Consider the following 27,500-nt stretch of genomic DNA (forward strand, 5'->3'; position numbering starts at 1 on the left):
TCCTCCTGTCCTCTGCTCTCTTCCTCTCACATACTCTCTCCTCTCCTCACCTGCTCCCCACTCCTGCTCGCCTCTCCTCGTTCTCTTCCTTTCCTCCCTTCTTCTCCTCTCCTCAGCTCCCCTCCTCACCTGTCTCCATCGACTCTCCTTCTGCCCCTCCTCCTCCCTTCCATCATGATTTCCTTTCATCCCCCTGTCTTTTATTCTGCCCTGCTATTTCCCCACTCATTCTTCTCGTCTTGTCTCCCTTCTTCCCCTCTCCCTGCGTCTCCGAGGCTTATAATTAAACCTGGTGACTCTTTCTGTCTGGGTCTCTGGAGGCCGACGGCTAAGCCTGGGACTCGCCTCAGACTCTCTCTGTGGAAAGGGCGCTTAGACACGGATGGAAACTTGATCTCCTACTCCACCCCCCCTCCTCCTCCTCTTTTGCATGGATGACCAAAATCCTCACTTTGGTCTAGGTGAATACCATGATTTCTCTCAAACTCCTTAAATCACTGAGCAGTTTCTCTGGCAGTCCCTCTTTCTCAGGCGACAATTAGTACGGCTATAAAACTGAAGTCGTCGTTTGCTGCATTTCTATAGCGCTTTTGAAATCGCTCAAACCCATTCGGAGCAGGCAGTCGGTAACGGAAGGAAAAGACGGTTTGGAATGACACCATTACAAGCATATTCTGCTGCTCTCTCTGCCTCTCTGTCTTCTTGCCATGTTTCTCTCTCCCTAGTGATCCGCTTTTCCTGTTTCTAACACTATTAACACAACACCCACTTCCTCCAACATCCGATATCAAGCGTTCCTATCTTCATATTTATAATAAACGAGGCTCAACATGCGCCGCCGAGCCTTCACCAGACTAACGTGTATAATATCCACCACCGCCGAGAACAACCTGTTTGTCTCGGTTTGTTTCCTGTTTGGAATCGAAAAATAACAACACTAACGTACTTGCCGGCACGGAGGTTACGATGATGTCAATCAGGCTAAATGAGAAAAAAATATATATACAAATAGTCGCACACGTGTTATAATGATGTTGTTATTCAGTTTGGCGAACAGGGAGAATGTTTGGCTCGGAGCGCCTCCATCCGTCATCAGAATCAGAAAAAAAAGAAGCTTTTGCTGTGTTTTAGTTCGAACATGAATGCTGGGTTTACATCGTAAATTCGATGATGTGCTCACAGGTCCAGGCCATGCTACTTGTCGACCTAAGAGCCTTCTATTTAGAGTGAATAATTTTTGGTTCAGCGCTGTCTAAATAGGCTCTTCCATTAACAAGAGACATCAGACAGTCTCTGTGAGAGTAACAAAAAGTGGTATAATATAGTTAAGACGATTTACCAGAATCATGCAGATATATTGTTACTTAACATATAACTTTCAAATGGAGGAAATCAGTGATGAGCAATATTTATGACATTTTGAAATGTACTGCCATGTCATTGACGTTCTTTAAAAAAGATTCTCAGGAAAGTTCATAAGAACAACATCCCACCTCTCTATATTTTGTTCTATATTTCAAAATCTTGATCTATTTAGCTATTTTCTGTTATTTTTGCAACTCTGGAAGCTAACCTACAGCAGCTCTTATAAAGCTTCCACTTGTTTAGTGATCAGCAAACTCTTTACTAGATATATGATCAAAAATACACAATAATCCATTTATCTCAATTTATAACTAAACTGGAATCTATAAATTCTTAAATCTCCATTAAACTCACATCCTTGTGTTCAAACAATTCTAAACTCTGAGGGAGGGAGGGAGGGAGGGAGGGAGGGAGGGAGGGAGGGAGGGAGAGACAGAAAGAGAGAGGAAAGTTTATTGCCTAGTTCCCACCTCTATTAAAACAATCCAGGGATGAGTTCTTCGCACCTTATGTTAGTGTGTGTGTGTGTGTGTGTGTGTGTGTGTGTGTGTGTGTGTCTATGCGCGTGTAGACGTGTTCATTTTCTCAGGGTTTTTCTCACTAGCAGACTTCAAAAACCATCTCACACACTCTCTTTCTCCCTCTCTCTCTCTATCTCTCTATCGCTCTCCCATCTGCCAAAGTCATCATACTCTCGCTCTTGCTGTCACACACTTGATGACACGAGCACGCACACGGACACACACACACAGACACACACACACACACACGCAACCACAATCTCACACTCACTCCTAGACACTTTTTAAACTCTCCCCTTTTCTTCCTCCGTCTGTATCTTGATGAGTGTATCTGTGATGGGGCGACAGAAAGCTCTGATCGCTCAGCAGAGGGTGATGACATCATGAGTGCATGCTGTCGACCTCAGGAAAGAAATATGTCATCAACCCTCCGGCCCAGAAATAGACCTGTAGCTCCCAGTGTCTGGTGTCTGTCACCACGTATACCTGCGGGTGTGTGTCCGTGTGAGTGTGTGTGGGCGGGCCCGTGTTTGTATGTGTGTGTGCGTGTGTGTGCATGAGTGTGTTCATACTATTTCCCAGAAACTCCGGAACAGCTGATGATTCGTCAGGTAGTGTGTCGGCTCATTACTGTGGACGACAACGTGTTCAGACCATAGTTGGTGTGTGTGTGTGTGTGTGTGTGTGTGTGTGTGTGTGTGTGTGTGTGTGTGTGTGTGTGTGTGTGTGTGTGTGTGTGTGTGTGTGTGTGTGTGTGTGTGTGTGTGTGTGTGTGTGTTTGTTAGTTCCTACTTGTCCACCATGTGGAGGTAGTGTGTGTTTATGCGCTTGTGTGTTGAGCCCCGCGCCGTGTGTGTTGTCTGTGCGTTGGGTCAGTATGTCCTGCGTGTGGAGGTGTATGGCTCTGTGGCACTTGGTTAAAACATGACTTGGTGGTGGTGGAGGTGCCTCAGCCCGGAGCGCAGACAAACAGCAAAACAAACTTTAATACCCAATCACAACAGCCCATAATAACATCCAATCATGCCCCACAGTGTAAGGGTGATTACACATGTCGCTAAATACACCGAATAGATCACACAGACGCACACAAACACACGCGCACACACACACACACAAAGGCACACATGCGCGCGCGAAGCGCCATCCGTGTATAAAGGAATTACATCGTTGATAATGAAACCAGGAAAGCATTATCTAAAAAAATAATCTTAATGAAATGTCCTGGTGAAATATTATGACAGGTAGTACCGTAATGTAATCATGTTCTGTAGGTACACCTACATCCTGTCTTCAGAGAGGTCTAGTCATCCCGGTGTGTGTGTGTGTGTGTGTGTGTGTGTGTGTGTGTGTGTGTGTGTGTGTGTGTGTGTGTGTGTGTGTGTGTGTGTGTGTGTGTGTTAATATGAGGAGACAGAGCAGGTCTCCGCATGATAAGGCCCCCAAGGGCCCTCTTACCCCCTCGCCATTTCCTCCAAATTACCTCTTCAGTCCTAATACGCACACACACACACACACACACACACACACACACACACACACACACACACACACACACACACACACACACACACACACACACACACACACACACACACACACACACACACACGCTTTAAAATCTATCAGGCATTCTATTGTATTCCGAGCACCCTGCCTGAAAAGAAGAACCCCCGACCCACTCACACGTTCCCACAGGAGACATTCATGGGCTTTTAAACATCACCATTCTCATGATTGAACCTCTGCTCAATAATAATGTCCTCATTTTCTACAAATATCCCTTTAGCTTTTTATGTATGAGCAACTTTGGAAAAAAGTTTTAAGATTTCCAGAAATTGCTTCATGCTCTCTGTAACCCCCCCCCCCCCCCCCCCCCTCCTTCATAGTGTGACAATATAGTGGGGGTCCAAATCTGTCCAAAATCAGTTTCTCGGCAGATGTCAACTAATGACGTTATCCAATCTCTTTGTCTCATCTCTCTTCGTTAATTAACTCTCTTATTGGGTTAGAGGGGCCCGTCACGGCCCCCCACCACTTCCTGCTACGGGTGATGATTGGCTGATTAGTGATTGATATTGCTGATTAGCAGGCAGATGTTTTTTTTTCTCCTTCCTCAATGCCCCTTATCGCCCTCATTGCCTGTTGATTTCAGCTGCTCTTCCGCTCTTCCCGCCTGCCGTCCCCCTTCCCTTAACTCCTCTCCGTCTCCTCCTGTTGGCTGCTGCTTTCCTCTCGGTGGGGTGAAAGGGTTATTGTTTCACCCCTTCACTCTGATGAAGGGGGGGGAGGAAGAATGTCTCTGCAAGCCCTCTCCACTCTTTCCTTTTCTTTCTCTCTCTAGTTTCTTATGAGGACCTCCCAAACGGTCCCCACATTTTCCCAGACCACTTGACCAGCCGCTGCACAATTTACCCCTTTGTTCATGTGTGTGTGTGTGTGTGTGTGTGTGTGTGTGTGTGTGTGTGTGTGTGTGTGTATGTGTGTATCAGAAGTTTGTCGTATATGCATGTGTTGTGAGCTGTCCAGGGGGTCGGAAAGAACAGGGACTCCCTCACTCTCTTGTTCTCTCTCTCTCTCTCTCGCTCTCGCTCTCGCGCTCTCTCTCTCTCTCTCTCTCTCTCGCTCTCGCTCTCGCTCTCTCTCTCTCTCTCTCTCTCTCTCTCTCTCTCTCACTGCCCCCTCTCTCTGGCTCTGCCCCCCCCTTCTCTCTCTCTCTCCATCTCTCCCTCTCTCTCCCACTCTCTCTCTCCCCTTCTCTCTCTCGTTCTTTATCCCCCCTCTCGCTCTTCCGCTCCCCCCTCTCTCTTTCTCTCTATGTCCCCCTCTCTCTCGCTCTCTATGTCCCCCTCTCCCTCGCTCTCTCTCACCCCCTCTCTCTTTCTCTCTATGTCCCCCTCTCTCGCTCTCTCTCACCCCCTCTCTCTTTCTCTCTATGTCCCCCTCTCCCTTGCTCTCTCTCGCCCCCTCTCTCTTTCTCTCTATGTCCCCCTCTCTCGCTCTCTCTCACCCCCTCTCTCTTTCTCTCTCTGTCCCCCTCTCTCTTTCTCTTTCTGTCCCCCCAAGAAAGTGACTGAGGTATAAGTTGTTGTGGGAATAGTTCCAATAGCAGTAGTAGTAGTTGTAGGAGAAGTTGTAGCTTTAGTTTGAGTCTGACTGAATACAGAGTGAGTGAGGTGGACATCTGTGTCTGTAACTCTGTAATGGGCTCCATTCCTTCTGCAAGCACTTCCACACATTCTACTAAACCCTTCCATACTGTGTGTTATTGTGTGTGTGTGTGTGTGTGTGTGCGTGTGCGTGTGCGTGTGCACATGTGTGTATGCATACAGCCATTTCCTTTAATACAAGCCCTCATACAAAATATACTCATTCATGTAATGGATGAGGTTCTATGGACGGCTTTGTAATTGTGTGGGTAATTTCAATACCGTGATCACGTACTTAGCTAAAGGGCTGCAGCTTGAAACCATTAAGCCTTTCCGAAGGGTTACCTTATGTGTCCAATAACTGAAATACTAGAATTTCCATACATACACTGTGAAACGTTGTAGTATCTAGAATGTAGTTGTCTTGATTTCACCCAAAAAATGCACACTACTGGTAAGTAGTGTGTTTTGTATCACCATGTCATATTTGACATGGTGATACAAAACCTTCCTTCGTTCATACAATTTTGAAAAACATGTTATTTACATTTGAAAAGGTAATACCATCTTATTATACCTGTTTAACCCAACCATTTCATTTGGAATACACAGCAGCAAATTTCAGTGAAATAGGCCAAAGTTTCACAGGCCGTCGGCTTTCATTTGGTTTAATGTGCTGTAGCATCGTTTAAAGGGCTTTATGAGGCGTGCCCTTGTTAATATTTCTCATCGAATTACTCTTGCAGCAAAATAATTCTTTATTACGCAACCTGACCTTTTCCTCCTTTTACTTTCTGTCGCGTTTCCCGCTGAGGGAGTCTAAATAAACACATAACTCAGTATCCATTGTTTAGTGTCATTTGGACCGAAACAATTAGAGGTATCAGTAGAGAGAGTTTGGCATAGCATGGGGGGTAGAGAGAGTTCAGAGGACTTTGATAACTACATAGTGCTTGTTCTTTAGTAATTCAGAATCTATTAAAGGTCATATGTCCTACAAGAGAAACATGGCACGTTATTTTCTCTGCTGTTTAAGGCCTGTTGCTGCTGTATATTTGACTCTATTTGTGATTCTCTATGTGCTAACGCTGTGCTACCAGATACAGTAACTTTGCCACCTCCATTGTTCTGCTGTTTCTGTTACCAGGGCAACCCTCCTCCACTTGGTGCTCGTAGGAACCCGTCATTCACACGTTTTCTCCCTCCTGCTCCGTTTCTCTCTGTTCTCGCTCTCGTTCCTTCTTCTTCTGTCACCTCCCGGTCCATACTTTGTTTATCCATACTTTGTTGTCGTAGGACTTTGTGATTCTCTCCGCTAGGCCCTTTCCATCTGTCTTGTGTTGCTTTATACATTTCTATTTTATTTCTGATTTACATCCTTCCTTCATAATCGTATTGTTCCTGATTTCATTTTTTTCTTGCACTCTGTCTGTGCCCTCCCTTCATTCTGTTTAATGCAATTGAAAGGGCTATATTAGCATGGAAAACAGATATTTACATGGCCAATGCACCTAAAAAGTCAAATAAGATATGAAAATGAAATCTCGCTCGCTCTCTCTCTCTCTCTCTCTCTCTCTCTCTCTCTCTCTCTCTCTCTCTCTCTCTCTCTCTCTCTCTCTCTCTCTCTGTAATAATGATTTAGCAATCGTAGTTACACACAAACACACTTACACACAAACAGACACATACACACAAACTAAAGAAACACAATTTTTTATTATGGAAAGCACTCAGAGGTATATACAAAGACAGATACAGCTGCATGCCATTTTCACACACACACACACACACACACACACACACACACACACACACACACACACACACACACACACACACACACACACACACACACACACACGGGAGGAAATGTAATCATGTTAGCTTCCTGGACCGGTCAATTTGTAATTCATGCTCTCCAGGTGGATTAATCATTTTTGACAGAACTTTATTGACCAAGACAGACAGCGGCCCCTGCCCGCTGCTAGTTACTTTCCGACATGAACTGTATGTACAAGCATCCCGTGGGTGGGTGGGTCTGTTGAGTTGTGTGTGTGTGTGTGTGTGTGTGTGTGCGTGTGTGTGTGTGTGTGTGTGTGTGTGTAGAGAGGGTAGCCTTTTCCCCACATGTATTAAGTTCGCCATTTTGTGTTTATGTGTGTTTTGTGTACATTTGTTAATGTGATCTACAGTATACCTGGGTATGTGTTTTTGTGTGTGTGTGTGTAGTATCATTATTGTGTGTGTGTGTGTGTGTCTGGAGAGGGGCGCTTTGTCCAAATTTGTTTAAGTTAACTATTGTGTGTTTAAGTATGTGTTGTGTGTTTTTTTTTGGCGATCTACACCTGGTTTGTCTTTTTCTGTGTGTTGTGTATTGTCATTATTGTGTTTGTGTGTAGTGTCGCTATTCTCTACGTGTGTGTGTGTGCATAGTACCATTATTCTTAATGTGTGTTTTGAATCATTATTCTGTGTGTGTGTGTGTGTGTGTGTGTGTGTGTGTGTGTGTGTGTGTGTGTGTGTGTGTGTGTGTGTGTGTGTGTGTGTGTGTGTGTGTGTGTGTGTGTGTGTGTGTGTGTGGTATCATTATTCTGTGTGTGTTTGTGTGTGTACTATCATTATTCTGTGTGTTTGTGTGCATACTATCATTATTCTGTGTGTTTGTGTCTTTTGTATCGTTATTGTGTGTGTGTGTGTGTGTGTGTGTGTGTGTGTGTGTGTGTGTGTGTGTGTGTGTGTGTGTGTGTGTGTGTGTGTGTGTGTGTGTGTGTGTGTGTGTGTGTGTGTGTGGGGTATCATTATTCTGTGAGGATGCTGACCTTCAGCAGGCCAATGTTGGAGGGCAGCACTCATTTCACGGTCTTCTCTTTCTTCTCCCCTTTTCTTCATTCTCTCTCTCTCTCTCTCTCTCTCTCTCTCTCTCTCTCTCTCTCTCTCTCTCTCTCTCTCTCTCTCCATCTTTTCTCTTGCCTACCATGTCACTGGACCTTTCTCTTATTTAGAATACTCAGGCACTCTTTTTTCCTCATATTACAATCTTTCCTTCATCTCTCAGTCTTCCTCTGCTCCTCTTACTCCCTCTCGTCCTGCTTTAACACAACCGTCCTCGGTTATTTCGCTGTTTTTCTCTCTTGGATTTTAACTCTTCTTTCTCTCCTCTTCCTCCTCCTCACCCCCTCTTCCTCCATCTCTGGGGCTGTGGTAGCACTCTTGTCTTTTGCTAACTTCTCTTTACACGACCCTAAACTCAGTATTTTCCATGGCTCCTTATCTCCTTGTATCCTTTTCTCCTTGGCTCCTTTTCTCCATTACCCATTTTCTCCTTGTTTCCTTGTATCCTTTGCACCTTGTCTCCCTGTCTCCGTGGCACCTTGGCACCCCCACCTCCTCTTCCCCAATTCCTTCCACCTCCACCTCCTCCTTCCCCTTCCTCCTTCGTCCCTTCTCGTCCCTCCCTCCCGTCCTCCCTCCCTCCTCTCCTCCCTCCCTCCCTCTGCTGCTTCGACTCCCTCCCCTCCCCCCCACCTCGACCTCCTCCCCTCCCTCTCGCCGCCCACACACCTCGCCCTCCTCCACGTCCCTCCGCCGTCCCCGGAGCCTCGGCCCGGGGCGAGGCAGGCTCGGGGATCGGTCGTCGGGCCGTGGAGTGGGCTGGTCCACTGGCTGAGGGGAGGGTGGCGTGACGGGTCACACGCTCACCTGTATTCCTCCAGGACGGGCTCCCTGGCGCCCCGGCGTGCAAACACCGGCCGGGTCAGGGACGAGCGGCCCTGGGTCCTCCCACCCGTGTGACCGCGCCCGGCGGCTCCTTCGCCAGCGGCCAGAGCGCAATGTTCGCTCAGGGTCGTTTTTTCGTCAATTAGGACGTTTGTTTGCATTTCGAAAGCTCGTCAGGGGACGCGACACCCTCTGAATTTCCCCACCCCAGTGATGCCTTCAGAGCGAATCTCTGCAATGGATCGGGGACGTTCACGTTTTTTTTGAAGGTCAGCGACCTGAGGTGAATGGATAAAGTTGTCGGATTCATAGAATCACAAGGGCGTCCACCTGAGTGGCTCAACTCGGTAGGGCACGGCGCGAACATGATCCGGGTTAGGATTCCCACCGGGGCCACCCTTGCTGAGAATGTATGCACTCATGCATACATTTACGTCATTCCTGTTCAAAGTCAGGGATACTTAAAACGGTTAAATCACTTTCCCATTGGCCTGTAAAAACTCATATGGCATGTGGTACTTGGGTAGAGCTGACTATGCTATACACGACGACCCTGGTTATATGTCACTATGCCCCCCCCCCCCCCCCCCCCCCCTAACAGAATGTGGTTAACTTCACCAAAATATATTACACTTTAATTATGTTATCCGTTTACGTTGGAATGCCCAACTCCTAATCCTGCTTGGAAATACCCCGTTCTTAACCTATGACCTGCTCTTTAAGCACATGGTGGAACCAACAAGAGTCGAGTGACTTCTAAAGCAGACAGAGGTTAAGGGTGTTAGAGTAGGACCGGCTGAAACACACACACACACACACACACACACACACACACAAAAATGTGCACGTCCGTACACATACAAACACTTACCAACACACTCCCAATACCACTAATGCATTCACACAGAAAGTGTGCGAGAGAACAACACGCCCAAATTACCCCCAAACACACACACTCACACACCGATTGGACAGCTGAATCAACAACTTGCCAATCACACATGTGCCCTTCCCCCCAACATACGCACACACATACGTACACACACGCACACACACACACACACACACACACACACACACACACACACACACACACACACACACACACACACACACACACACACACACACACACTAACAAACTAACATAAACTACTTAACCACTTTGCCAAAGGAAAACAACTTATTGCCATTCTTGTCCTCTGCCTAATAAAACTCCAAACGTCTGCCGGCCGCTTAAGCTTCTCCCATCCTTTCCTCAAACGGCCCTTTCTCGCCAAACCATGTGACACACACACACACACACACACTAACACACACTCTTACTGAGGCCGAGAGGCTGAAGGAACTCAATCAGCAGGAAGCTTTAAGAGCTCATCTCCCTTCATTAACCTCATTAAGTTTACTCACGCTAATTATACTGGAGGAGGCCCTTAACTAAGGCCTGTTCTTGTTTTATTGAACAGGGTCATATCTAGTATTCTTCTTTTTAATTGTAATATATATTAGGATATGTTTGCTGAAGTGACTTTCACTCCAGTTGGTCCTTAATTAAGGCCTTTTGTTGTTGTCCCATTAAAGATTAGCTCTAATTGTGTAGGTTAATCGGTGTATAGTCCTACTTTAATTTCCTTAGAAAATGTGCCTCTCAGATGGCTCAAGAGAGTTTCTCATTGAGACGCAGCTGTCTGATTGGCTGTCATATATATTTACATACATGTATTTGTATAAAAAAGCAAAGGTTAGTTAGGTCATAGTGGGGACAATCTCGGCAATACATCTAAGAAGTTGTAACCAAACTGGTATTGATCAATTACTTTCTGATTATTACCTTTCTGGTGCTGATTTGATGGATTTACATGCAACCCCACCTTTCAGGTCCTGTGTGCTGAAAAAACAAGCACCCCCAAAGTGTGTGTGTGTGTTTAAAGTTAACTTTAAACATGAACCACATCCTCGTGGGTAGAAGCCTTTTCCTAAATTAAATGTTTGTGCATCTTTCATTATTTCTCAATTAGCCGTGTGTTGTCCTGCTGTTTCCACGGTGATGTGTGGGAGATTAAAGATGCATAATGAAATACCTCATTAGGTGAGGAGAAACTCAGCCCAAGAGGGAATCGTTGCGTCAGCCGCAGTTCGACCGCAGCAGAGGAAACCAAAGTGACTCAAATTGATAGTGAATACATAGACACACTGCTAAGATCAGTGTCTGAAGAAGGTATGAATGCAAAAGTTGAGAAGTGGAAAGAGAGACTGATAAAAGATTATTAAAGTTCAGCTATGTTTATGACTAAGTTACGAATGTTTAACACAGTAACTATGTTTAACTTTGATTATCAGTTTTTTAAGAAGAAGATTAACTTAAGAAGATTAAAGAAGTTTAATTTTGTTAAACATCATTCGCATATCACTTGCTACGTTCTCTCTCTCTCTCTCTCTCTCTCTCTCTCTCTCTCTCTCTCTCTCTCTCTCTCTCTCTCTCTCGTTATTCCACCCTTCAGCACACACACTGGGAAGATTGATGTCTGGAAGGACGTGTGTGTATGTGCGTTGGCAATGACAGAACAGCTGTGTACAGCCGTTGCTGAAGTGTGAAAGTTTTCATCTCCTCAAATTGTATGCGAGGAAGAGGGGGGGGGGAGTGAAAGAGATAGAGGGTGTAAGAGAGAGGAAGAGCGTGTGTGAGCGGGAAAGCGTTGGAGAAAGAGGGAGAGAAAGAGGGTGTTCTAGAGAAAGAAAGGGAGAAAAAGAATGAAAGAGAGAGTGTGTGAACGGGTACGATTTAGAGAGAAAGAGAGAGCATTTGATAAGAAGGGCGAGGGTGTGAAAAGAACGAGAGAGAGAGAGAGAGGGATTGAGTGCAGGTGCGGTTGCGGCTTGTCTCTCCCCAGATACGTCAGAAATCTCCTTAATTCCGGGGAATTAGAAAAGCTTACATTACTCTCAATTACTGTCAGACGCGGAGGAACTTTCTCCTCATATATCTTCCCGGCTCCGACCCAAGCAGCTACCCTTGTTGTGAGGCACACCATTACATGCATAAATAGCACTTCCTGCGTGGAAAGTATGCAGTAGAAGTGTTTTTCCTGAACTTAGCGCTGCGTTCTTTCAGGGTTGATGGCTATCTTAATGGCGCCCAGCGTGTTGTTTTCTCTGTCATACAGCTGCAGCAGTCATTATGTACACGCACACATACACACACAAAACCCACATACGTGCATGCCTGCAGGCATTAATGCTCCCACGCACGCACGCAACCACGCAGATGCACACACACACACACACACACACACACACACACACACACACACACACACACACACACACACACACACACACACACGTGTAAACACACACACACAACCCAATACATTCCTGAAAATTATTTTGAACCTTTGTGTTGGAGACACAAGATCAGACATTTGTTAAGAAGCTGCTTTTCTAAAATTGCTTCTTTCCATAGTTAAACATACAAACATTAATCAAGTTTTCATCAGTATGCCAAGCACATGTTTGTCCATGCAGCTATGCGTTTCGGTGTGTGTGTGTGTGTGTGTGTGTGTGTGTGTGTGTGTCTTTGTCTGTGTGTGTGTGTGTGTGTGTGTGTGTGCACGCACACATGAATGTGTGTGTGCGTGTGCATGAATATGTGCGTGAATGGGTTCCTGTGTGCGGGTTCCAGTAATGGTTTCCATTCTCATCCCCATATAATCCCCAGCTGCTGACTTGGCTTCCTGGTGGCAGCATTCCAACCCTGCCAACTGGATTTACAGTGGATTCCCTTCAGATTCCCCACTCCATTCCCAATTAGTCTTCATGCAACTCCTCATATTTTACTGACGCGCAGCATTCCCAATCATATTCTCCCTCTAGTTGCAACATCTCCAGCACCGATGTTACTGATACACACCAGATCTCCCGTGGAATGGGAATGTATTCCTATGGAATAGCCCACAGATTACCGGCTGACAGTGGAGAGACAGATCACTGACTGATTAACCAACAAACTTGCGCTGGAATGTATACGAGGAGATGATTATCATGTATACCATTCTGGTCTACTTTCCTCCTTCTCCTTCTCCTACTCTTTGTCTCTCTCTATGTCTCTGTCTCTCTCTGTCTCTTTCTCTCTCTCTCTCTCTCTCTCTCTCTCTCTCTGTCTCGCTTGTTTATTTTCCTACTCTCCTTGCCCTCTCTCTGTTTCCTCCCTCCTTTTTCTTCTCCTCTTCCTCACACACACACAAACACACACCACCCCTCCCTCCTGCTTGCCCCCTCAACTCCCCACCACCCTTCTGGTAGGATTATCTCCAAGGCGGGGACATTATCGAGTCAGTTGAGCCAGGCAGCGATTGAGCGATCGGCAGAGCGATAGAAAGATAGCGGTTAATACAGGTGAGAGGCTCGGAGGGGAGAGGCCAGCTCTATGCAGATACAGTGTGGACAGGCCCTTAGTTCCACAGCCCAAACACACTGTGCAGCCTCACAGACGTCTCACACAGAAAGGTGCAGTATAGGGAAGCTAGGGTGGTTGACTCCTACCCATACGGTTCTGGGTTTGATCCCTAAGATCCGCAGCTGACCCTATAGGCTGTCTCAAGCAACGTGCCTTAACCCCCCACCTGATCCTCAATGACAGGTCTCTGTATTCACTGTCGGTCGCTTTGGATAAAAGCATCCAGAGAATGACTAAAGAGGGTTCAAATGACATACTGTTATATGTCATACAGAGATGCCATAGGCCGACGGACGGAATAGAAGCAGATACATTGACAGACACGAGTACACAGAGAGGTGACTTGTATGAAGGCTGTTCTACACATGGAGAGGCAGAGCGGTGAACGGCTGAGGAGATGGACAGATGGAGGGGAGGTAAAAGGAGTGACAGGAGTCATTTGCCAGGGCCTTGAAATTGCCAGACAGCCTGGCAGACAGACAGGCATACAACCACAGGCAAGCAGACATGCAGACAGACCGACCGTCAGATAGACAAGTGTGTGATTGGAGAGACATATCGTCTGAGCTGAGGCAAGCATGGAGACAGGGAAGAGTCTATTGGCAGGCAGACAGGCAGACAGACAGACAGACAGACAGACAGGTTGGCACTGCAGCCTGGGCCTCAGTCCAAAACAGGCCGACATCAGAGCCACTTCGCTGACACGACATTCCAACAGGAGTTAAATATTTTTCGAGATTAGTTTTAATAAGCGGGTCCGGCGTCTAAAGATAGACTGACAGACGGACGACATGCTGTCAGAAATATGAGGGGTTTACAGACACGGAACGGAACATTATACACATACTGCACATACGTACTTGGGCACATACGAACATGTGCAACTTTGTGTGTGGGTGTCTGTGTGTGGGTGTGGGTGCAGAGTGCGTGTGTGCGCAGAGTGCATGTGTGTGTGTGTGTGTGTGTGTGTGTGTGTGTGTGTGTGTGTGTGTGTGTGTGTGTGTGCATGCTGTGAGGAGCAGGGAGAGGCTGGAGCAATGTTAAACATGAGGAGTATGCAGCTTCTCAGCCTGAATCTGAGCTCTGACCACCCAAACACACACAGGCCTCTGGGTGGGTTAAACTACCACTGCGTGTGTGTGTGTGTGTGTGTGTGTGTGTGTCTGCTGGTTCGTCTCTGCCTGACGTCTGTCTGTCTGTTGCATTCATCCATGGGTGGTTCTGTTCTTCATCATCCTCCTCTAGATGTCCATACAGTGGACTTCCTATCCCGCTCTGTCCATCTGCCTCTGGTTGACAGCAGCTCGACCAATCACCCGCCAACGAGACCTGCTTCGGGGCCCTTTATTGGCCAGAAGCTAGTCAGTAACAACCCCTCTTAACCCCCCTCAATCAGCCATATGTTTTCACACTCAGTGAGAGACGATAGCACACAGACACACACAAACACACACATTCGCATACACGTACATGCACAGAAACATAGACGCACATACCGCGTCAACAGTAGTAGACGGTTACATATTGAACCTAACCCTGTTAAATATCATAGTTTGTGCATGTTTCAGCACTCATGATATACCGTGATCATCAAATCAAATCAAACTTTTTTTAAAGAGTGCTTGGAAAACCACAATACAGAGTGCATAGCAAGATTAACAGTTTAAATAAAGAGTAAAAAGTCTGTGTCTCATAGATCTCATAGTTTGAGAAGTAGAGTTGAGTGAAGCAATAAACATAGGAAGTGAAGAGAGCTACACTGGCTAACAGGAAGTGATCGCGGCCTATGCTTGCTCACAGGAAGGCGACTATGATTCAGCAGAGTATGACTTAAGGAGGGTCCCAGAGGAAGGCTTAGAGCTGGATATACAGATATAGATACAGATTGATATGTAAAGGGAATAGCAGCAGGGGGCAGCGGGAGAGGGATAAAACACTAATGCCTGATAATGGGAGATATGTGAGGAGGACGAATGTGTGTGGACTCACTTTCCACCGCGGCCAACTGATATGTGCTAACAGGACTGGACACGCTTACCCCAGCTGTGCGCGTGTGTGTGTTTGTGCATGTGTGTGTGTGTGTGTTTGTGCGTGTGGGTGGAGGGGTGGGTGGGTAGGTGTGCATTAGGCATTAAGGTTAAGCATGTGCGCGTGCATTTGTGGCTGCGCGCGTGCGTGTTTGTGTCCCTCCAAGGGTGTGTGTGTTTGTGTGTGTGTTTGTGCGTGTCCGTGGGTGGGTGGGTGTGTGGGCGTGTGAGTGGGTAGGTGTTTGTGCATCAAGGTTGAATATGGGTGCATGCATTTGTGCCTGCGTGTGTGTCCCCTCTGTAAGTCTGTGTGCATGTGTGTTTATACGCGTGCGTGTGTGCGAACTGATCCCACTCAAAGCTGTCACATGTCACTTATGTACGGTTGCTATGTGGCCCTTGGCATGGGTGGATGGGGTCAAGGAGGTCATCTGTGTCGCAATACCTGCTGTCACATTACTCACGATTCTCAGATTCATTTCCCCAAACTTTTTGTCAACACATCGTTTCCAAATGTTTTCGGAACATTTATCACCATCGCTTTCAAACAAAGCTCTTATTGAGGCACTTCTCTAAAACAAGCTGCCGCTTTCTGCGATTCCTCCAGGAAAGGTGAAGCCGACTAATAAACTCTAGCTCGCCGCCTCTCTCCTCGCTAACGTCGTTAAGTCTCTCGGCTCCGCTTCCTCCAGAGTCAGAGTAATGGGTTCAGCCGCTCACAACAACTTATTTGCTTTCTCTTCTCTTCCCTGTTCAACTGTTTATCAGACGCTTTTATGCAAAAAAACAACTTACTCTGAATCTTGGATACAAAAGGGTAGGGGTTAGGTATCTTGCTCAGGGGATGTTGGAGCTTGAACTCACAACCTTTTGTGTGGGAGTCCCAACACCCTGTCCGCGACTCTGTCCAGCGCCCTTATTTATCACCGTTTTTATTTTAACTATATCCTCACTGTACGATTCTAATTGTTGTTGTTATTTTTTTCTGTCTTTCAAGGCGCGGCCCCTTGGATCCCGTAGACTACCCGATGCAGCCCTGGTCGGGCCCCTACTCAGGGGCCCCTCCACCTACACAGGGATACCCCCAGCCAGGGCCTGGATACCCCGGCCCGAACCCCCAGCCGGGGCAGGCCTACCCCGGGTACCCCCCCGGCCAGCCGTACCCCCGATCAGGAGACCTCCGCAGCGTTGAGCCTGGATACTATCCACACCAAAAGTAACCAAACATCCGACTATCCATTCATTCATTCATTCATTCATCGATTCAAACACTTGAATCCAAAGCTCCTGCCAGTGTTTCCAGAAACATGTTTTGGATCCTGAACCCCTCCGAAATAGGCTGCAGACATAAGTGGGGGGGGGGGGGGTGTTCAACCCGGACGCCCTGACCACGACCCGGACGCCCTGCCCACGACCCGATCCGGCACCCCGTCATAAATACCATTAATATCATTATCTAATAAGAATTCAGTTCTAAAGGACCGATTGCCGTCTAGCCGCGCTGAAAGAGGAACCGTCATTAGATGCGTCACGCCGTAGCCATCTGTTCTATACCCGGGCGGCGTGGCAGCCATCGGCGCCCGCCGCTATACACGGGCGCCGCGGCCGTGAGAACGTGTCTAAATAAACAAACGGCCGTCCCCCTGCAGCTTCTGTTGATTTGGTTTACTGGAAGTGTCGGGAGGTGTGATGCGAATTTTGCGGCTGAAAGGAGCGGCGATCATGTGCTCCCCGAGTGACATAATGAGGAGCGGGGAGGGAACCAGATTAGATCCGTCTCATGTGTTTGATTTCCTAGGCTCGGCGGTCCCCGCCGTGACTCCCAGCGCCCTAGCGGACGGCAGACATAAACAACACGAGTGACTGGGAGCCGTCCGGCCGAGGGAGGCTTGACTCATGACTCTCGGATGAATAACCGACTTGTTTGTCTGCAGGAAATTTCCGGCGACGGAGCATTAGCCCCGCAGGCCTTATCCGAGGGCTTTGAACACCACTTGAACCCTCCTCGCTTGTTTTGGTCTTTTTTTTTCTTTTTTTTTCCTCGACTGTCATTTTGTCGACACCGCCGCCTCCTTCCCGCCGCAACGCTTGACCCCGGGGTTGGGTCACGTCTGGGTGTATTGCCTGCATACCTCTGAATGCCATTGTTCAAATGTGTGTGCATAAGGACGGCGTTAACCTAAACCTTTCCCCTCTCACTCTCTGTCCCTCTCTCTCTCTCTCTCTCTCTCTCTCTTTCTCTCTCTCTCTCTCTCTCTCTCTCTCTCTCTCTCTCTCTCTCTCTCAATCTGTTTCCTGTTCGCAGTCCTCGCCATCAACCCCATCCTCTGGCCCACCACCCCCAGGCCCCCCTGCACCCCCACCCCCAGGCCCCCCTGCACCCCCACCCCCAGTCACCCCAGCACCCCCACCCCCAGGCCCCCCATCACCCCCAGGCCCCCCAGCACCCTCAGCCCCAGCACCCGCCGAGGGGCCCTCTGAGGCAGGACGTTCCCCCCTCGCCGCCGCTCCGCGCCCAGCGCTACGACACCATGAGCCGCGTCCCTGGTGGAGGAGCAGGGGCCTACAGGTAGGGGTCAGAAGGTCAGAGGCGGCTTAACATCTTAACATCTACCTTTGATCATTCAGTAGACACGTTCACCCAGAGGGACGCACAACAAGTCAGGCTGAGAACATTCGAAGGATACCATCCAGAGTTTACTACAAAAGAATGTCCTACTGCTCCACAACCCTTGTTTAAAATACATATTTTTCTATTGGACAGAGTGCAGAGAGGCTATGGGATTCAGAAATACAAGGTTCTTTTTTAGGGATTAGTGGAAGTGCAAACACGGTAGATATCACATATAAAGGGTTTTTTCTTTATCTGTGTTTATTCTTTTTATACACAACAATGGTAACCTCAGATAGCAGACTTCTGGATCTGCACCTGTGTGTAAACCAGTGGACCCTGAGTTAAGTGAAGTCGGGGACGTTGTTTGGACCGAATAAGCCCAATCCTCCGGAGACAGAGATGAGTTGTAGCTTCAAGCCAAGGCCCGGGTTATGTGTCTGTATCATCTCACTCTATTTATGTTAATATGTCTGGTGGATGTCCCCGTGCGTGTCCGTGTTGCCGCGCACCCATCCGACCAGAACATGGAGCAGAGTTTCCTGCTGCGCTGTGTGACCCTGGTGCACGGTCTGAGCACGTGCAGAAACCAAGTCCCCATACGTGTCCCTCCTCTTGCAATAAATCAAAGTAATGCTCCGTGCTCCAGCGATGTTGCTGCTACTTAAGGGCTAGATTGCATTATTAAATAAATATGAGGGGTGAAGTGCGATAACAAATAGCTGTGTTAGTCTCACGCCCGGACATTAAGGGTCGGGGTGCAGCGGTGGGAGGCGAGCCGCAGTGGTGTGTCTCATGTTTAGCCTCCAGGCTCGGGGGGGGGCCCCCGGGCTGTTTAGCCTGAGGCTCTTCTGTCTGGGGCCACCTATCTGGGGCTCTGTAGCCCGGAGCGCTTCTGTCTGACGCTGTTCTGTCTTGGTCCCGCCTGTCTGAGGCTGATCTGCTGGTACGAGACCTCACCGTTTCCCTTTTTAGCGATGCTTTCCTTGTTTTGAAGACTGGAAATCCGGAGGGGTGATGACACCGGGGGAATGATGTCATCTTTCGGTTCACCTTTTTTCAAATTGATGGAATCACAGAAGTGCCCTCTGACGGCTGACATCAGAGTGCGGACATTAGAATGACCAGAGCACGGATGGTCTTGTACTACACACAGACACACACGCACCCGGAAGACCCGTTGCGTTGAGTTGTGTAACGGGTTCTGGAGCTGTTTTAGTGTTTGACGTTTACAGCTCCGCCTGTACCGCTGACTTAACTAAACTGACTCGATGTCTCGTTGGTTCCAGGAACCCGAGGGAGCCCGTCCCTGACCAGTACGGTTACCTGGGAGACGGAGGGAAACGCCCAGACCAGCCCAACCCTCGACAGAAGAACCCCATGACCGCCGCTGTCTAGCAGGAGTTATGCACAGGTGCTCCGCGGTGTTAGCATCAGGAAGAAACTACGGCCGCATTCACATGCTTTAGCCTGGCTAGGGGGGTTTCCATCATATATTTCATCACATCTGAATGCAGCCACGTCAGCAGTAGCTTTCAGCAAAACAGCCCAACAAGCACATGTACTTTTTTACTATCTATGTATTTTCATTGATTTTGTGTCCCTGTCCTACAGTGCAATAAGGTTTGAGATTGTATGCCAACCAAAGTCGGATTAGCCCAAAACAGACAGGATAGGATGTAACGAGTAACAAAAGATAATGATGGAAAACACTTTAAATTGATTAGCATACATGTATATATATATGTACCCGTAGCTGTACCTTATAATAATATGTGTAATAATGTACCAGTACATGCATGTTATTTTTATGACCAACAGAAGGTTCAAACCAAACATCTTGTGTATGTCCTCACACCCAGGGTTTTCCCTGGCTCCGAAAAGGCGTAGGTGAAAGCGATAGCGAACGTTATTTGATGAGCGTTTTAATGATGCAGTATTACGTGCCAGCCAGGCTCCCCTGGTATGATCGACCCGGCACGCCCACTTATCGCATCGACCTGTTCCTCTAAGTGATCGCCTGCTAAAACGGTAGCTGTCTGCCCATGATGGGTTGTAAAAACAGTTAAAAGGCCTGGATTGGTAATAATCTAGGGCGCAGAGCAGATCATACAATGGAGATAATAATAAACAAGGGTCATAATGATAGTTAATATCATTGATCATTTCTTTATTTTATATAGCTATATCCCATCCATAAATAATTGGACTAGTTTCCAAACATAGGCCTCAACAAGCATATTAGAGATACAAAATACATATACAAATCAGGAGCAATGCTATAGTACTGTTTATGAAACAAGTACACGTCATGCCTAATTATGCTATAAACTGCAAACATTTCTTTGGACAACCAATAATTTGGACTTTTCACTAATAAGAAACCTCAACCTTTCAAAAAGAAATACCTTAGATATAATCACGACATAAAGTTCTGTTTATGTGCACATGATCACTGTTAGATCCAGATGAAAGTAGACATATAAACAGGCTGATACAATCACTTTTTTGTTGATGATCACTTTTTGGCATAACATGAAAAAGGTGGCGCCACCGTATTCTGCGTCTTCCCCGACTCTTACTAACGGATACCAGAGTGCTTCTGATACCAAAACCTGTTGCTGACCGATCATGCATTCATATGCAGATATCTGTTTATAGAGGGTATACATTACCTTAATCCCTAACATGCCGTGTATACTGTTTAACACACATGTCCTTCACATCCAAGTTTCCATTCAGATGTAAACTTAGGATCAAATGATTTTGGAATAATGATGCAAGAAGCATTTCATGTCCGATTAGCTGCAAATGTGAAATATTCAAAAACGATTTAGCGGCATATTAATGTCAGAATGTAAATGTTTTGGATTCAAAACAGTATTTTATATATTAAGTTGATTAATTTTACCTATAATTACATTTCAGTTGAATACATAAAGTACATAGAAATGTATAAATCAATCTTATAATAACGACGTTGCTTTTAAAATCCTCATATTGTGCTTTTGGGTTTTGATTGGAGGTGCAATTCACCTTGATTGATCTTTATATCTTTTATGCAACGTGTAAGAATGGATTCTGCTAGCCTTTGTATGATTGAAGTACAACTTTGGTACACTTTAACACTTCATCCTCTATATGTAACAAGTTCTTTTTTTGTCATGTATTTTTTGCATATTTTCAGCCAACCCTTTTAACATGTGTTGACGATGGTACAGTATTTTGAAGAGGTGTAAGGAATCTCTGTGATTTCCAGGTACTTGTAGGAACGCCATGTATTATAAAAACAGTTTCTGATGAGATATGTTTCTGGTTCAAAACACTGTGAACCAACTACTGCTAGAGTGGTTGATTTATAGTTTATATTTAAAATCATCTTTAAACAAGAGCCCTTAATCTTCCTGAACATTCCTAGCTCTATCTAATCAGTTGCCGTTACTAAAACTCCCTGAACAACAGCCCCTTGATCAGTTAGCCAGTGAACATCATCTTTGAATGTAATTATGTAACAATTCCTTGAATTGTGTTACCGCAGTTAGCAATGCTAATTTGTTTAGGCTACCTATGTTACAATACGATTCCTCTCCTTCATAGCAGTGTCTACGTTTTTTTTTTTTTTTTTCAAACCACAATGTTTTTAGCCAGTGGTACTTTTTGTATGAAATACATTTTGTGAATTATTTTCTATGTTCGCACTGGAACACAGTCAGGCTGTGTGTGTGTGTGTGTGCCAGCGTCCAGGCTGTTCTCAGCTCAGAAGGCACATACACACACACATTTGTTTTGAGAGAGTTGCATGCAAAACCAATTATTGACAGTTCTAGAATGTGGAATATCCAGTTACAGTGTGTTTTTTTTTTTGTTGTTGTTGTATCATTATGTCTCATCGTCAATGTTCAAATCTGGATCACAGATTGCTGTGTTCTCAGACCGGCGCCAAAGATTAGAAGTGTTGCCACTAATAGGACCACGAATCTGAACCAACCAGTTGCTGATAGATGGCTCCATGTGTGATATGTTGTAGTGTAAATAGTCCAGAAGAAAGAGAGAACGAAAGAAAGGTTGAAGGAAGGAAGAAAGAAAGTGAGAAGAAAGTGAAAGAAGGAAAAAATTACTAAACGATTTATGGGTTGGGGAAGATAGCAACGTAAAAGAATGTGAGGATTACGAATGAAAATAGAAACCTTTCTTTAAAGTCTGACCTTTAAAGATGTGTTTAGAGACATTAATGCTAACTATGTACAGAATTGTATGCTGTCTCAGTATTCAGTACCAGAGCACAGAGAAATGGGGTTTAGATAGGCCTAGGGTGGCCCCCTGCACGTGAACCTTGGTCTGGTGGTCCTCACCAGCCCTGACTCTGTACCTGCGTGCCCCCATGCTCTGATTTAGAATCCTGACAACCCACCGAGCGAGCGGCCAAGGTCTGGTTGGGTCTGGTTCTCAGGCGATACCACAGAAGTTTGAATCGCCCGTGTGATCGTAGTTTTGCTGGAGTTGATGTATAAGATGTGAAACTTTCTAGTGTGTGACTTTTTTTTCCCGTGTCCTAACTGCTCTGCTATAACACAATGTCACAAGCAAATCATATGTGTATTCATATATGTATTTCATTTTTAACAATATTCTCCTGTTTTTTGTCTAGAATTGTAGACCCGTGTTTTGAGAATGTCCGTCTCCGATGTGAAGTTGGGAAAATCTCACCACACAATTATATCGTTTACGTTTTTTTATTAAACCAAATCTGAAGTGTATGTTTCTAAGTGCAGTTATCTGTGCTTGATGGCTTGTGGTTTCCCACTAGCTCACTTTAGCACACCGCTAAGCTCATTTAATGTATGTCTCTCTGATGCTGCAGTATACCACTTTTACCACAAGTGTTTCTATAATCAAAGGTACTATCCTGACCACCCCATTTATAAATATACTCTTTTGTCATGTATAACCAAGAGTTCTGGTTTTAAATTGTCCTTCATGCCGATAGACTGAAGGAAGCAAATCATTGACGTTTTATAAGAATCGTTTAAAAAAACACCAAAATCTATCGATGGATGTTTTGTTTTTGATCAAAATCTCAATCCTTTTTTGTATCTAATGGATTGATTAATCACCAGATACTTATGCTGTATTTCATATATATTTATGTTTTGGAACATTTGTTTTGCAATACAATTAAATTGTTTTAACAAAAAAACAAAAAAGATTGTTTAACAGATTGCTTTTTCTTGATGCTTTTTAAAAGTTCCCAACGCTTCTCTTCAGATTAATTAAAGTCACGTCATGAGAAACAGTTCTGCTGACATCCCTTTAGCCCACAAGGTGAGTCGTTAAAATTCACACACTAGCTTAGCGCAACATTTTACACCGCTGATAAAAAAGTTCCTTAGTGAGATAGGAGATGAGTGCTGGCCCCCAAATTAATGTCTGACTAATTATCAATTAGCAGGAGGAAGATAAGGTAGACTGATTGCTGTCTTAACATCTTTCATTCTCCTTCCTTTTCCTGTGTCTTTTGTGTTGGAGCTCAGCCTAGCTAGGTTATCTCCCATCAATTCCATAGGAATTCAGGCCCTCTGAGATCCTGTGTGTGTGTGTGTGTGTGTGTGTGTGTGTGTGTGTGTGTGTGTGTGTGTGTGTGTGTGTGTGTGTGTGTGTGTGTGTGTGTGTGTGTGTGTGTGTGTGTGTGTGTGTGTGTGTGTGTGTGTGTGGAAGCTTTATCAGTAAAGTGTTAATTAAAGTGTTGCGGACCCTTGCGTCATATTATCTCGTGGTTGGACGCTGTTGGTGGCAGTTAGAATTTACAATCTGAGTGAAAAACTTCTAGATTAGGTAGAAATAGATGAGCTTTTTTAAATATAATTACTATACGTTCATTTTCATGTTCTATTTAGTCTTCCATCTTCCATCGTTGGTATAGGTCAAACTTCTAGAAAAAGGGTTTGTAACCATTTGCTGTCTGATGAATATGCACACATGAGTTTATATTTATAATATAATGTTATTTTACCTTTCAGCCTCAAGGACAGTTTGATTGTGACTTCAACGTGAACAGATTATTTACAGCCTCGTCAGAATAACAACCATGTTAACAGCTGTTTGAGTAAGTGACTGATTGGATTCATGTAATCGATGTACTGTTTGATAATTTAGCTGACGTGCTAAACCTGCAAAGCTAACAGTTCACCATTTCGGAACAGCACCTTTCTGTCCAGAAGATGTCAATCAGCGTGTGGTCGAGTTACACGATGACTGATGATTTTACAGACTTCCTGTCTGTCTGTCGTAGCTGTCTACCTTCCTGTCTGTCAGATTGCATGGTGGGTATTGATTCAACCCTTCTTCTTGGTCAACTGGGTTTGACACGTTGTAATTGTCAGAGGTTATTATAAGTGTTTTATATCAGTGCTGCTAGTCACTGTAATTAGTTTATTTTCCTCCATTTCCTATTAGGATTTGCTGCTCGTATGCCTTACCGTGTGTGTGAGTGTGTGTGTGAGAGAGCTGGGAGAATATATTTCAGTTACTGCTATATATATATGCATATTTATTTATTTAAGTGTGAAGGCCTACAACTAATGATCTGTTATCAACTGTCATCAGATGAGCTTTATTTGAAGCGCCTTTCAGCACATTTTGTGTAATGCAGGAAGTTTTAGGAAAAATCATGCCTTTGGTGAGTGATTGTTAAAGGGCACCATTCATATTTGGTGTTGAGGCCTTGAGACCCTATAAGATCACATGTTAGAGCAAAAGTCACACCCATAAACAAAAAGGCTCTTGTTTATTTGAAACTAAGACAATCTTGATCATGGGGTTAATATTTTAATTCACTAGAATTGGTGTGGGGCACTGTGTTAAGTTACACTTTGACCTACTTCCACATGAGTTAATCACTACATTAGACCTAGTAACCCGATTACTGTTTTAAACTATTTTTACTGGCACGCCATCCCAGGAGTATAACATTTAAACACAGAGCAGGTTCTTGTTTATGTATGACTGTGTGTTTCTGGGTGGATGTGACAGAAATATCGGACGTTTGGTTCATTCGCAAAATTCATTCAACCCACCTGCCAAAACTGCCTTGACCCCAGTTTCTCAGTTTAAATTGCAATAACATCTGCTAAGAAGAGGGTTAGATTACGTACCAGGCTTTACCTTTGGGTTGAAGTTACCAGCGTAGGTAACAATCAATCTCGGAAACCATCGATATTGCAGTGAATTCCCTGACTGTAAGGTTAAACTCGAAGCTGTAAGTGTCAAACAACTCATCCACAACAGAAATATGTGGATGTGGAAAATGCTGACCAAACCGAAAGTCTGTGTAAGATTCACATTGTTACAAGGTCAGAGGGAGAATATGGCAATGTGCACATATTTAATTTCCTTTTTCTTACGAAGGCGAAAGCAGCTGTTTCCGAACTGGGAAAGCACCTCACGCGCGCGCACACACACACACACACACACACACACACACACACACACACACACACACACACACACACACACACACACACACACACACACACACACACACACAACCCCCCACATATGAACACACAAACACACACACGCAAACACTATCACAAACATGCACACCCTTCACCCTGTCCTCACTCCTCCATCCCCGCCAGCATGCTCAGGCTCTGGTGGGCCTGGTCCCTCCAGGCTGTGGGGAGGGGAACAGGCCCTGCGTTGTGCCCCAGTGCCAGGGTCCCTCTCTTGGCCGTGCCACTAAGAACCTCTGGGTGAGGGCTGAACTCTCTGTGGACTCTGACGCCAGACCCTGAACAAAAAAACTCTTCAAAAAACGTTTTGATTGCACTCACATATACTTTTATTTGATGGATAAAGAAACACATTAAAGAGGCTTTAGGTACGTTTGAGAGCTGTGAAGAGGGAGAGCGAAAGAGCACGATTTTGAAACCAAACAACCATGAGTAACCCCCTCCCTCCGTACTCCTTCCCTTCGTTTCTCTGCCATTGGGAAGGGACATTTCTTCCACCCTTGACGGACAGGCAACATGGATTCCCATATCCAATCACGGAAGAGATACCTTGATTGGTCAGAAAGAAGTCGGGAGCTATCTTAAATCTGAATTGTATCATACAGAGGCAGGCACAGCTAACTCAAAACAGATACTCTCACTCACGTATAGCTAACGGATGCCAGTGCCATTTCGAACCAATCACACTCAAATAATAGCGCTTGTATCTTCCCTACACTACCTTTAACACTGACGGCCTACGGTCATCTCCTGGCTTGTGTGAACATCCCCGTTTTGAGCAGCGGGGGTGTTGATTCATCAGGATCACGACATGGCAGGCAGCGGGTCCAGCGCTATAGAAACACAGCATGTATTTGTGCATCATTGGTCACAGGGACAGGACTAGAATATCCTTCCTGTCGGAGAGAGAGGGCCTGAGATACATTGTGTTGTCTGGAGAAGGAGAGTTGAGGAGTGGCTCAGATACTGTGTGACAAAAGGGTGGCCCTGAAACCCACACTCGCACACACACACACATGTGCACACACATACACACACCACACAATGTGTTTTGTGGTCCTGGGCTAATGGGGTACTTTACGTTACTGGTGCCATGAGACATACACACCACACACGCACACATTTTTTTAGTAATTTGTAACATTTCTTTGAAAGTTTTTTTGCCTTCTTGAATCCCTTGTTCTTCTTCATCCCATCCTCTTTCTCGCTATCTCTCCCACCAACATCATTTATTGTTGCTGTTGTTGTTTTTCTCTTTTCTCTCCCTCTAAAGCACATAGACACATAAACACATGCACACAGATACACACAGCTACACTCAGCCCCCTCGGCAAAACACACTGGCAGACAACAAGTCATGATTCCAGAGGACAGTAATCTGTGTGTGTGTGTGTGTGTGTGTGTGTGTGTGTGTGTGTGTGTGTGTGTGTGTGTGTGTGTGTGTGTGTGTGAGAATGAGTGTGTGTGTGTGTGTGTGTGTGTGTGTCTGTGTACATGTGCTTGGGAGGGTTTGTGTGTGTGTGTGTGTGTGTGTGAGAGATTGTTTGTGTGTTTATATGTGTGTACACGTGTTTGGGAGCATTTGTATATGTCTGTGTGTGTGTGTGTGTGTGTGTGTGTGTGTGAGAGAGAGATTGTGTGTGTGTGTGTGTGTGTGTGTGTGTGTGTGTGTGTGTGTGTGTGTGTGTGTGTGTGTGTGTGTGTGTGCGCGCAACACAGAGAGTGGGGGATTGTTGCTCGGTCAGAACATGGCAGATTAGCGTCCATGTGGTGTTTTGTGGAAGACGAGATAATGACCAAGAATAACTGAAATGGATGATTAGGAAACGCTCTGGGAGCCCCGGGTCCCCGGAACCTTCCGGAGCTCCAAACAAACTAATGACCACGCTGGTAATCGAGTGGAGGAGGTGGAGGAGAAGGAGGAAGAGGAAGAGGGAGGAAGAGGAGGTGGTGGAGAAGGAAGAGGATGTGGATGAGGAAGAGGAGGTGTTGGAGGAGGAAGAGGAGGTGGTGGAGGGGGAAGAGGAGTTGGAGGAGGCAGAGGAGGAGGTGGAGGAGGAAGATGGTCTGGGAAAAGGAGGAGGTGGTGGTGGGAGGGGGGCAGTGAAAAGAGGGAGAGAGAGAGAGAGGAGTGAGTGAGGAGA

At 45.8% G+C, this 27,500-nt stretch overlaps 1 protein-coding gene across 1 annotated transcript; it reads left to right on the forward strand.

Moving 5' to 3' along the window:
• The first annotated feature begins 14,364 nt into the window (after positions 1-14,364).
• Positions 14,365-23,051, forward strand: LOC132448852 (splicing factor 3A subunit 2-like). The gene is made up of 3 exons (XM_060040401.1): positions 14,365-16,450; positions 17,540-17,803; positions 19,135-23,051. The coding sequence occupies exons 1-3, from the start codon at positions 16,263-16,265 to the stop codon at positions 19,241-19,243; spliced, it is 561 nt and encodes a 186-aa protein (XP_059896384.1). The 5' UTR covers positions 14,365-16,262; the 3' UTR covers positions 19,244-23,051.
• The last annotated feature ends 4,449 nt before the right edge of the window (positions 23,052-27,500 follow it).

The sequence above is a fragment of the Gadus macrocephalus genome, chromosome 20 (genome assembly GCF_031168955.1).
Source record: "Gadus macrocephalus chromosome 20, ASM3116895v1".
NCBI classification, from domain to species: Eukaryota; Metazoa; Chordata; class Actinopteri; order Gadiformes; family Gadidae; genus Gadus; species Gadus macrocephalus.

Coding starts and splice junctions, on each gene's coding strand:
- LOC132448852 (XM_060040401.1), top strand. CDS start 16,263: ATGCAGCCCTGGTCGGGCCCCTACTCAGGGGCCCCTCCACCTACACAG. Junction 16,451..17,539: donor GGATACTATCCACACCAAAA/GTAACCAAACAT, acceptor TCCTGTTCGCAG/TCCTCGCCATCAACCCCATC. Junction 17,804..19,134: donor GGAGGAGCAGGGGCCTACAG/GTAGGGGTCAGA, acceptor CGTTGGTTCCAG/GAACCCGAGGGAGCCCGTCC.